Source organism: Dasypus novemcinctus, chromosome 29, assembly GCF_030445035.2.
Source record: "Dasypus novemcinctus isolate mDasNov1 chromosome 29, mDasNov1.1.hap2, whole genome shotgun sequence".
NCBI lineage: Eukaryota > Metazoa > Chordata > Mammalia > Cingulata > Dasypodidae > Dasypus > Dasypus novemcinctus.
This window is the reverse complement of record NC_080701.1, coordinates 21,463,240-21,476,350: the sequence shown is the minus strand read 5'-3', so window position 1 is coordinate 21,476,350 and position 13,111 is coordinate 21,463,240. Positions and strand designations below refer to the sequence as shown.

Here is a 13,111-nt window from a genome sequence, read left to right as displayed (position 1 = left end):
TGAGGCCCTCCTATTTTGTTGAAAGCAATGTATTGGAGAACCACCTGAGTTTAAATGGTTACGAAGTCATGAGAGCCGATGGCCTTCTTCGACTCTACTTCTGCTGAGCTGCCCTGGCCCGCTCCAGGCTTTCCCTGGCCTGGTGCCCCCGAGGTGAGCACATCCTGTGGGGCACCAGAGTAAGACAGAGAACCCAAGAGAGGTCACTTTACACACACAGAAAAGTGGGGAAAGGGAAACTGAAAGGGCTCCTCTGTCCTCGGGGGTCTTCTTACATCATTTTAGGGTGCGACGTTCTGAGAGAAGGGAAAGGGGAAAACAGGTGTAATACGGGGGCATTTCCGGGACACTGGAGTTGCCCTGTGTGACGTTGCAATGATGGGTACAGGCCATTCCATATTTTGTGATAACTTAACAAATTCCACTGGACTGAGTGTAAACTATAATCCACACTTAGTATGGCAATGCTTCAATACGTGTTCATTAATTGCAACAAATGTGCCACACTCACCAAGGATATTGTTAATGTGGGAAAGTGTGGGAGGGGGAGGGAGGGGGCATATGGGAATCCCCTATAATTTTTAGGTAACATTTATGTAATCTAAAGTTTCCTTAAAATAAACTTAAAAAAAGGATTTAGAGATTGGTCTCCTTTAAGTAGAGAACTCAAATACCCACTGACGAGTCTTCACGGGCCCCAGGGGTCTGTTTGTAGACCACTGAGTGGCCAGAGAGACACTCTGGTAACAGACTTACCTGAGAACACGCATCCAAAGCAAGAGGCTGAGTTTCGTACTTCTTCACCTTGCAGCCACTCCTGCAGAGAGAAGAACCAGGCTGGTTTGGACTCACAACGACAACCTGAGGGCATGAGATGGAGCAGACAGAGTGATGTGCGCAGAGAAGCCAAAGCGTATGGCGCTGCACAAGCCAGACACCTACATAGTAGAGACACTGGGTACAGCTCTGAACCTTCGCCCAAGGGACAGGGTAAGCCAAGAACCACTGCTTGGCTCTGCCTCTGAAAAGTCTGCCTTGCTTGTTTCTGCAGGTGCCAAACACCAGGCCCCAGAGCCCTGGAGTTTCTAGGTGCACATCACCAAGAGCCTGTCGGAGAGCGGCCTTAGCACATACAGAGGTACAAACCTTCCTCGTTTGGCTTTGACAGTCCTTACAAAAATCACCTCAGTTAACCAGATTCTTGTAAAAGTATTCTTTATTGCACTAAAAGCCACAGACGTGTGATAAGACAGCTTGGTCTAGACCTGTGTGCTAACAGAGAAGAAGAATTATGGTCAACAGAAGCATCAAAATAAAAATATGTGAGGAATCTGGTACCATTCCTATTAATTGGCGAGATGAAAGATGAACACCATGTACTGTTTAAAGCCCAGAGCTGGGGAAAGCACGGGCCACCTGCTGGTTTTACATGAGCACAAAATTTATGATTATAGGATCAATCCAGATTCTGTTGTTTTAATGAACTCAGATTTCCAGTACAAGCACCATAATGAGCACCCAAAACCATTATTGACTACTTCTTTTTCTTCTGTGGAAAAGTAGAAGACAAGGACAAAGTTACTAAATGCCCCTTCCCCCACCCCACCCCCAAACTCACATAGAATCAACTTGGTAAAATGTATCCCCCGCTCCAACAGCCTTATCCTATCAGGAAGGTCAATTATTGCCAACATCAAATAGTACGACAGTCCCTCAAACTGCTGCCACGGGGCCAAGCCAGCATTTGGTATTGTCGAAGCGCCACGTGACGCATGCCAAGGCAGTGAGTGGAAGCTCTTGCACCTAAAGTGGGAAGGCTGATCCCCATTCCTTTAGGTACAAATAATCGCAAGGCTAAGCTGACTCATGAAGTGGCAAGTGGAATGCAAAAACACCAGAGGATCAGACCCAGAAATGGAAGGCACATGCTATGGAGGAATGGCTGGGGAGGGATGGGAGAAGGAACTGCCAAGGGTCCAGAGACAAATGGCAGCCAAGAGTACTTACAACAGAAAACAGAGAAATTTCACTTGTTCAGTAGTCCTGATGCATCAACAAAATTAGAGACAGGAGAGAGACAGACAGATGGAGAAAAAGATCACGTAAAGACTGGGATATTTAGCTCGAGTCTGATAGGTGTAAAGCTTGCAAAGTTCTTTCAGTGAGGTGAAATATAAATTAAAAACGTCAGATTCATGAATGTTATCACTGGTGAGTGAATGGTTATCAGGAGCCTCAACTCTAAGGGAGTGGTCGAAACGCTCTGAAATGCCACATAGTAGAATTTACAGATGGAGAATAAACTTCCAAATATGGGTAAATGCATAAAAACAACACATTACTGCTAAGGACGTTTACTCTTAAATTCCTAATCATTCAGATCAAAGGCGATGCATGAATGAAAATATAGTTGAAAATACATCTGCTTATATCTACCGTGGGTGTGTATCACTAAGAAGCCTAAAATGATTTCACATCATTTGTCTTATTTGGTCCGCAAATCCAAATCATATTACAGAGGCCCCTTTTTACAGAAGAATTTGCAAAGCCGATTGAATGCTTATTTCTGAAAGCCACACAAGGAACTTGTCAAAAGAACTCCTAAATCCCCGCTAGATTCTGCCAACACAGGTATGTTTTTTCACCTTTACTACAAATGAAGGGATATGCTAACCAAAATCCCAGTGTAACCCAAGAGGTCTGGCACTCCTCTCTTATAAAAGAACAAGGAGACAAAAGTTTTGATTGCACAAGAATGAAAAAAAATTTTTTGATAGGGTACATTAGATCAGGAAGTTTGTTTGTCAAAAACAGAAAAGGAGGAAAATGCTACCAGATGAAGGTGGAGGCACACCAGAGAAAATGCTTCTCACTACCAAAAACAGGTAGAACAAATTTCCCTCCCTTTATCCCAGATTTAATCTTATTTGTTCACAAACACGAATGCACTGGTTATATATCTTCAACATGTAACTGAAATGAAGGCTCCCAAGTGACACCGTGTCACCTTGCTTCAAGGCAGCAAGGACCCTAAAACACGGCAAGTATGTCTGGACACAGGTAACTAACCCTAAAAGCCACAAAAGAGCACCTTGAGGCCACCTGACCGCTATTTTCATTGTGCATATATAGTCGAAACTTAATGAGCAGAGCAGGAGCTAACGACATTTCATTGCCCTAACATTTCATTCTGGAGGAATTTTGGGGGCTGCCAAACAATTGATTCCCACCTTGTTCAACCTTCTTGGTTCTGAAATCGACATCTGCTTTTGAAACCTCTACACTTTTTTTCCTTCTTTGACTGATCTAGGGTGACAACTAACAATCTGGCAATCTTCCCTTTTCATAGTTTAGCCTCCACGTCACTAGTCCATCTTTACACCTAATTTTCAGTAAAAAGTCAAAAGGGCACAAAGGGAGATATTGTCATCTACTCAAGTTAAATTTTGTGAGAAGGTAACCCTGGAACAAAGCTAAACTGAAACCTGACCCAGAATATGGCCTGGGGCGACCCCTGAGAACTCCAGAGAATCCAGGCAGAAACCTCAGGAAAAAATACAGGGGTGAGAGGAAGACAAAACACAACGAAAGACTGACTAATTTCGCCAGATTTAGCTGGTCATTTAAAATATTCTTGATTCTTGTTGGAAATGCGCAGAGACGCAAGAATCCCCACCAACTTTTTATTGCATTTTTGTTTAAGCCTTCCGGACCATTTTTTGTGAGCCACTGATGCTAGGCAGCCGAGTTCAGGCTTGGAATGTTTGTTTTATCCATAGAGAATTGAAGACGGTGGTTGGCACTGAGACATGAGGTTTAGACATAAAGCAATAGATTCCTGACAGCTCAGCCAGGATTTCTAAAAAACTATCGAACCTTTATCTGCTACTCTTCCTTCTTTTTACCTTATTTTTAAGGAAGAAAACAGCCACAATGGGAAAAGGAAAAAAAAAAAAAAGCCCAGCTGAATAAGCCAAGGACTTAAAATCAAGGCAAAAATCTAAAAAGGAAACCTGGCATTTCTGATTCCAAACAAGCCAAAAGGGAAGACTGCAGGACAAAGCCGTAAGCTTTGTATCGGCACTGCTGGACCTCAAAGACACAGACGGTTTGCCAAAACCAAAAGCAGGGGGGCTGCCAAACTGACGGAGAATACGGAGAACACAACGCCCAGCACCCGGCCTCACTCACGTTATCAAACGCGACTTTGCCTTCTTGGGTGACTCTAAGATTTCGTGAACATGATTACCAGCGGTCGAACAAAAGTCACTGGGTGGTAAAGCTGCAGTTGGTTTAAAGGGATCCATGGATTCATCAAAGTCATCCGGGTCAAAGTGATAGGAGCCCTTAGAGGAGAGGGGCGGGGAGTTCTGCAAAGCGGAGTGGCCCCCGAAGGGATTAAAGTCGGGGTGATCCCACTGGCTAGGCTGGAGCTTGGGAGACGCATGGGGCAGAGGAGCATCTTCTGCAGGTGGGTCTTTGGTGCCCGCTGGCTTACTGACGCCATCTTTCTGCATCTTGGGAGTCACTCTGCTCCCCAGTTTCCTGCCCAGTTTCCTTGGAAGGGCTTTCCTGGCCTGGACATTTTCCACATCTTCTGTGAAATCAAACTCAAGTTTCAGAGACGAGCTCCTTGACCCCTCCGGCAGCTCAAGCCCCGAGTTGTCGGTGTCACTACTGGGGGCGCAGGGTGCCTCTTGAGCTTCAGGGGGCGACTTCGGGATCCTGATGCCACCGAGCCAAGAGGGGTCTGTGTTCTCATCAGCTTCCTCAAGGCTGAAGTGATGGGCTGCTGTGGGGAGAGGCGTTTCCATTTCGGAGAACTCCCTGCCAGTCAGTTTCTTCCTCAGAGACACTGGTTTGGGCTTTCGTAGCTTGCTTCTGCTCGGGAGAGGCTCTGGGCAGGAGCTCCCAGCTTTCAGAGCAGCTTCTGGGGGAGCCTCAAACGCCACCCCCATGTTGTCTTCTGTCGTTGCCTTGTCCCAGGCGGATTCTGGCAGGCTGGGGCACAAAGCCTCCTCTGAGACCCCAGGTACAGAGCCACGAGCTGCTTCTGTTCCAAGCACTGCTGGCATAGCCGTGGAATTCTTGGTTTCTATAGAAAATGGCCTCACTACTGAAACTCTGCTAATGTCATGTTCAGGCTCTTCTTTGAACTCCTTGACTAAGTGAGGATAAATGGCCTGCTGGGGCACCTCATTTTCTGAGGGTCTAGGGCAAGTCTCTGTGGAGCATTTTTCAACCACTTCTGCTACCAGCTGCTCATCATCTTCTTGTGATTCTAAAATGAAACACAAAGGCCAGCTATTAAAGAATTGTCTTTTTGACACTGGTCAATATGCTCTACTGCCTGAATTTGCACAGACAAATGGCAAGCTCTTCCTTTTTGCTTTTATTAAGCATCTTCAATGCTTGGTAAGGATGGCAGCGCATCCTGAAAGGGAGCAGGCTGGCACTATACCCCACCATGAGTTCTCCTCTCACTGTGTATGACATCATCCAAGTGATACAAGTAATAATTATAATAAGTAGAGCTATTCAGAGTAAGATTAATCAGATGATGGTTTTCTGCAAAATATGTTACTACGATGTTAACGTTCTGTAGGTTTCAAGAGTCTGCAGGACTCTAGATACCAACAGTTCAGGGGCTGGGATGAAGACACGGCACTGAGACCATTCCTGGACACCATGTGATGCTTCAGGGTCAGAATTTTATGTGGTAAGCAGATCAGAATCTCCGTTATGTTAAAAACACAAGATTCTATATTCCACAGAAGATAATTTAAATAATCAGATTATTTCAAAATCAAATGGAACAACCACCACTGCCACCTCTTTGTAGATCAAAAACTAAAAGAACTAATTTTTTAAAACAAATTTGAAAAAGTAGACCCAGAAATGACTTCAAAAACAAATAGCCCAGGGAGTGGATGTGGTTTAAACGGTTGAGTGTCTGTCTCCCATATGGGAGCTCCTGGGTTCAGTTCCTGGTGCCTCCTAATGAAAACAAATAAACAACAAGGAGACAATGAGCAAAAACCAGCAAGCAGGGAATAGATGTGGCTCAAGCAGTTGTGCACCCACCCCCTACATTGGAGGTCCTGGGTTCAGTTCCCAGTACTTCCTAAAGAAAAAAGAGACAATGAAAAACAAATAGCAAAAGAAAAAGAAAAAAAGAAAAACAAATAGCCCTTATTTCAATAAGACAAACACTAATTTTTTTCTTTAGGCCTCCTGTCTCTAAGTTGAGCCAGGAAAACACCATTAATTATCTTCTCTCAATCACTTACAAAAAGCAAAAATCCTTTTTAATTCAGGTCTTACTAGGAGAAAAATGTCAATTCTGGCAGAAAATGAAGATGTTGTCCTAGACAGAAAACCATAACCAAAGTCGCGCTGCTGCTTATCATTTTGTGGATGGCAGTAACTGAAAGAAAGTATATCACTGAAGTCTTCACACTCTTACAAAAGCCTGGGGTTTATTTTATGCTGCCACCCGTCAGATGCAGAGTGAACTGCTCATCAGGGGTACTTGACTCCCCTGGGACCGCCTCATTGTCTTCTCTGGCCCGTTGACTGGTGTGTCTTTAGATTCCTGGCTGATCACCTCGGAGCAGGCAGGTCCAGCCTAAGCAATGCACCTCGATGCAGTTGAAATAAAGTAGAGTTTAATTAAACTCTGATTTGATTATTCTGTATTCTTCAATTGTGTAAGTCCTGTTATTTTAAAAAATGATTCATGTTTTCTATCTTTATAATGCATATCACCTTAATATGTTGTATATTACAGCCTGCAAAACATTTTGAGAAAGTTTCTGCTGCCTAAAGAATTTGAAAACTACAGCTAAAGGGGAAAGTACACCTCTAAAAACAGTGATATGGGAATATTAAGAATGAACTGGCCTTTTAGGCACTGAAACTCATGACCTTTATTTATTTATTTTTTTTGAGGTACCAGGGGCTGGGGATTGAACTGAGAACCTCGTATGTGGGAAACCGGCACTCAACCACTGAGCCACATTGGCTCTCCTGAGTTGGATTTTTGGCTTGTTGTTTGTTTTGTTTTTTCTTTTGGAGGAACTGGGAACTGAACCTGGGACCTCTCATGTGGAAAGCTGGTGCTCAACTGCTTGAGCCACGTCCATTCCTCTGCACATGATCTCCCCGCAACCTGCCGAGATGGCTCCCTTGTCTGTCTTCTGTGTCTGCTCATTGCATCCGCTGGTTGCGTCAGCTTTTGCATCTGCTTGTCTTCTTTAGGAGGCACTGGGAACCGAACCCATGACCTTCCATGTTTGAGGTGGGCGCCCAACTGCTTGAGCCACATCTGCTCCCCTGAACATGATTTTCTGAAGAGAACCTCCACATCCCTCAGTTATGGTACCGGTGATTCCCCTGCATGCAACAGATCTTCAAAAACCTATAGGAGAGGCTCTAAAGTCTTTAACCTGCCCAGCAAGAGCAGGTAGTATGGAGCCGTGGGAAGAGCCACTCTTTCCACTCCACTCTATACTGATGAGGCAAGGATCTGCTCTGAGCCTCCATTTCTCTCTCTCCAACTGTTTCATACAAGCAGATTAAGTGGAGTACAGTGTACGGTAGGCATTCAGTAAAGGGATTTGCCCCCACCCCTTTAATGTAATAAGGCTTTAATGATCTACTCAGTAAATTTTTCTTTCAATCATTCTATTATAAATCAAACCGATGCACTGTCAAAACTTGTTACCTAAATAAATCACAATGGATTTAGTTAAATAAGTACTTCACCTCTAAAATGCTGGTATAAATGAGTACTTTCATATGAAGAGTTTGCTTACACTGATATCTACCCACAGATCAATTAGCTATTTTTAAAAGTTATGACAGGAATACAACTACTTCCTTTCATTTGCTATGGAACTACTTTTTCAAATTAAATTTTTTTTTTTTTAGTATTTAGGGATATAAAGAGGTGCTTCTGGGCTGGTTATGGTAGTTTTCCCATTTAAGTTTGAAATAGTCTGATTATTTAAAATTCTATTCTGGGGAAAACAGAATCTTCACGTTCTTAACATATGGAGACACAAATTTGCTTACTGAACAAAATTCTGACCCTGAAAGTGTCAGGTGCTGACTGGAACCTGCCTCAGTGCTGAATCTTGCATTCCTGCCTCTAAACTGTAGGTGTCTAAAGATTCCTTCAGACCAAATTTTAGCCTATGAACGTCTATCATCCCATTAATATACCCTGCAGTACACCTATGATCTATTTCTTTTCCAAAGTTGCTCTATTTGCATTATCCAAGTCATAGAAACGATCAGATTCTCTACCAATAATTTGAATTAAGAGAATAGTGGATTTGTAGGAGACTGAGGGCTAAGGAGGATAAAATAGAGATTCTGGTAGATGGTGCTATCATAGCAGGAAAGTAATGGAGAAATGAGGTACCTGATGACCTTTCAATTCTCACTCGGCCTGCCTACTCCCTGACCTTCCATTCAATTCCCCTAGGTCTTAATGATCTATACTTGACTACTCTAAATTGATACCACATGTATATAAAACTAATATAAAGTTTACATGGAATGCAACAAGGTCAAAGATTCTAAATCAATTGAATGCCTCTAGTAAGAGATGGGGGGAAACAGACTTTGGCCCAGTGGTTAGGGCGTCCGTCTACCATATGGGAGGTCCGCGGTTCAAACCCCGGGGCCTCCTTGACCCGTGTGGAGCTGGCCATGAGCAGTGCTGATGCGCGCAAGGAGTGCCCTGCCCCACGCGCAAGGAGTGCGCCCGTGAGGAAAGCCGCCCAGCGTGAAAAGAAAGAGCAGCCTGCCCAGGAATGGCGACGCCCACACTTCCCGTGCCGCTGACGACAACAGAAGCCGACAAAGAAACAAGACGCAGCAAATATACACCAAGAACAGACAACCAGGGGAGGGGGGGAAATTAAATAAATAAATAAATCTTAAAAAAAAAAAAAAAAAAAGAGATGGGTACATAAGCCATTCTGATACCAGAGGGCAGCTGCCACAACCCTCAAGGAGCCTCCATCAAAAGGACAGGATGGAGGTCTGGCTAATCAAGAGCTCACACATTTTCTACTATAAGCACAATATAACCCAGAGATGCCTGAGTATATAAAACAAATACAATCTTATCACATAAGATACAAAAACATCCCGCACAATAATGTAACTAAAACTTAACTGAGGGCTCGTTTGTATGGGCAGTGGACTAGTAAGACTTCAACTGGATTGTTTTATTTCATCCAAACAACAGCCTTATTAACTCATTTTAAAAATGAAGAAACAGAGGTTCAATTTAAGGAAGAAGCTTAAGTGCAATCTAAGTACTTTTAAAAAATATATATTTAAAAAATAAATAAAAAGAAGGTGGTTACGTCTCCCAGGTCACAGAGCTAGTTAGTGGCAGAACCAGGTTGTCCAACCCAGGGACCTGGTTGCTTAACCATTATCTTGAGACCCACCTTTAGATAGAGTGAAAACAGTTCTTCCCTAGTCTCTCTTGGTCAGATAACATCTGGGATTCTGAATTCTGTTGGACTCTGAGTTCAGTTCTGAATTACTCACCTGGAAAAATATTGGGCAAAAGCGAATGCCCTGAAATGAATGTGGATCAACTGGCCATGTCTGTAAACAATTTGTTTAAGAAATGTGGCCTAGAAAACTAAGAAACACGATAAGGTCTTCAAATACTTGAAGGGCCATTTAAGGTAAAGAGATTAGATTTACTGTAGCTTCAGAGGGCAAAACTAGGATCCCTGTTGGAGGGAAGTAGATTCCAAGTCAACATAAGAAAGAGCAAACTAAGAGAAGGAACCAAAAATGCAATGGGCACAAAGAGAAGCCTGCTACAGTCCATTAGGGATGGTGAGTTCTTCTAACTCCGTGTTTCTGAATTCCTTCTGAACATGCAGTCATGATTTGGACTGGTAGTAGTCAAAAGATCCAAACACTAGCACTAGTTTTGCTTTAAACCAGCCCAGTGACTTTGATCATGTCACTTCAGCTTCTAGGTCTAGTTTCTCACTGATAAAATGAAAAATCTGAGCTAAAATATTCTTGAGGTCCCTTTGATTACAAAGTTTAAGAGATTTACAAGAATTAAATGAGAATCTTTAAAGCTTATTTTCTGGATGGTTCATCCATCTATTTCATTCCCTGATTCATTCAGTCATCAACAAATATCTGAACAACTTTTAGGTGCTGGGCTCTTGGTTACAGACAAAACAGCAAGCAAAAAAAAGGCAAGGTCTTGACTCTCGTGCAGTTTAGGGACTAGCGGGGGAGAGAAACGTTAATTAAATAAGTACTGAATAAATGACGGGGGAGAAATGAGGCTGGAAAGGTAGAAAGCAGACATCCTCGCAGCACCTTGCAGGCCTGGAGGAGGTCCCGAAGAGTTTGTAAGCAGGGGGATATAAGCAATCTATGTTCTGAATAGCTAGCTCCAGGTGCAAAGTAGAGAAGGAGTGGAAGAGGGTCAAATGGAGTGAGTAAAACGGTTAGTATGTTCTCCTGGTGGGTTGGACTATGATAGTACTAGCAAATAGAAAGAGAAGTAGACAATATTTGAGAGAGAAAATAAGGAGATAAGACTGATCACTGACAGACTGGCTCTAAGAGTGGGGTACAACCATACCAGGGAACCAAGAGTGTCTACAGCTGCAAGCAGGAGAATCGCATCCATCAGCCATGTGGGATCTAAGCCCTCTCTCGATTTAGAGGTGGAGTGGACATCACCATCCCAGGGTCCTCAGGAGGAAGGAATAAAACGCGGATTAGGGTGGACTTACTGGTATTCTACTATAGAACTATTGTGACTCTAGCAATGGAAGAAATTGTATCACTGATGTGGAAACAGGGGCCAAGTGAGTTGCTGAGGGCAGGAAGAGGGAAGAAGAGGTGTGATGTGGGGGCATTTTCAGGACTTGGAGTTATCCTGAATGACATTGCTGTGACAGATGCAGGACATTATATATATCCTGTCATGACCCACTGAATGGACTGGGAGAGGGTGTAAACTATAACCCATGCTGTGCAGCAGTGCTCCAAAATGTATTCACCAAATGCAATGTACGTGCCACACTGATGAAAGAGGTTGTTGATGTGGGAGGGGTGGGGATGGGGAGAGGGAGTATATGGGAACCTCTCATATTTTTTAATGTAACATTTTGTGTTATCTATGTATCTTTTAAAAAAAGATAATTTTAAAAAGTAAAAAAAAAAAAAAGTGGGGTAGAAGGAGCTGTCAAGGATTCAAGGATGACTTGTAAGGTTTTAGCTTGTGAACCCAGGAGATGGTGGTACCACACAGTGAGCACCATGACACGCTAGCCAAAGAACTTGGGCGCTTGGCAGGAGGGGTCATGAGTTTGGCTGTGGACATGTTGAGAACTGTTTTGGGACTTCTGAGTAGAGATGCTGAGTACACAGTCCAGAAAGGAGACTTGTGTTGGGAATATTTGACATAATGAAGCCATGGATGTAGATATGACTACCTTAAAAATAACATCAAATTCGACAAGTTAATCTACACTTTCATCTTTCAGCCTTAATATACTTTAAGTCTAAATTTTTTTAGAAGTTGATATCCTGAAAAAAAAACTTACCTAAAAGAGAATGACCCAATTCAAAATAAAACCTGAATTTTAACCATTTTCTTTAATGCAAGGAGAAACACTGTTGATAGTGGCATCGTTATTATGTGTAAAAATTATCGAACATTTTTGAGATGGTTTCTGAAATATTTATGATGATAACTAGAAATTGCTTTAAAGACCTTAAGCAACAAAGAAAAAAAGAAAAGAAAAAAAGGGGCTAGTGGAAGCAAGGATGGCAACATCTGGTAACTGTTTAATCTGGGCGATGTGAATATGGGGGTTCTACTTTGGATTGTGACACTGGAGGTTGATCATAATAAAAACAAACTCTTTTTAAACTCGGCTGTCAGGTTCTGAGCAGCTCTTTTCTCTTCTTCATGTTAGTCTCCATCCTCAGACACTCCTTGGGGTTCTTTCTTCTCCGTTACAAGCTTCCTTTACCATCAATCTCATGCCTCCCAAAGGCCAGGGGAACCTAGGAGAACCCCCTTTCCCTTGTCTACCTAGTTCTCCAGACCCTTCCCACCTTCCTCTACCTCTATCCACTCCTTTTAGCTCCTTTTCCCCCTTTTCCCATCTCCATCAGCTCCTTTCACCAAACTGGGACGCTGAGACTGTAGCCAGGGGGGCGTGCGTGTGACGTGTGATTAGGGGAAGGGACCAGGGAGCCCGGGAGCTGAGGGAGGAGAAATCAGGAAAGAGCTCAAACCCGAATTTAAGAGAGGAGTTCCAGCCAGGCCCAGCCCCTGTCCCTGGACATCTATTGCTCTTACGGACTAAGGAGAAGCAACAATCGTGCCATTCCCCACCGTCATCACCAAATTTCCACGCCCTCCCTCCCGCTACACATAAGGGGTAGCAGCAGATGTGAAACGATCAAAGGGACTCGTGTGAAACAGTGCCTCCCTCCCTGTTCCTCCGTCCTGGGAACCCCGAGATTGAAGGCAAGTTGGGGCGGGTATTTCAGGAGCCCTGGCTGCTGCATCATAAAGTACACGGGTCCTGCCACAGTAGGAAAAGGAAGACAGACAGACGCCCCTCACGTGGCGTCAACCCCCAGCCTGAGCAGGCAGGTGAAGGCGCTGGCTCGGAGGGCCCCTTGCTCAGTCATTTCCTGACCCTCCGGACTCCAAGTAAATAAATCTGTCCAGTCGTATGGGTCACTGCAGACCCTGCCTCGGTCCTGAGGAGACGGGACGGAACAAGCTGGAGACGGCTGACTGTTCATTTGGTCAAACCAATCTTGGGAGTCATAAGAATATGAAAACAAGAAAGAAAAAAAAAACCCTCGAGAATTAAAAGAGGTAATTTTGGGTAAGATTTTATTTGCCTTTACAATATCCATCAGCCAGTGTCCCCAAACCAGCTAACTCCACATGCTAAGTGTGGCCCTAAAACCGAACCAAACCTTCAAGTGTCACACCACGAGTAGCTTTCAGTAAGAGGTAAAACACCCCAATTTGCAGGAGGTTCAAGTTCCCAATCTTCAACCAGTTAAGAGATCT

At 43.7% G+C, this 13,111-nt stretch overlaps 1 protein-coding gene across 7 annotated transcripts in view; it reads right to left on the bottom strand.

Moving 5' to 3' along the window:
* Positions 1-13,111, bottom strand: part of TACC1 (transforming acidic coiled-coil containing protein 1) — a 111,791-nt gene that overhangs the window by 28,926 nt on the left and 69,754 nt on the right. For all 7 annotated transcript variants that reach the window (XM_023590121.2, XM_071212664.1, XM_004446442.5 and 4 more), the window contains 2 exons: positions 4,192-5,281; positions 757-817 (listed from right to left, as the gene is read on the bottom strand). In XM_023590121.2, the coding sequence (XP_023445889.1) occupies positions 757-817; positions 4,192-5,281 (1,151 nt within the window). The remainder of the gene's footprint in view (positions 1-756; positions 818-4,191; positions 5,282-13,111) is intronic.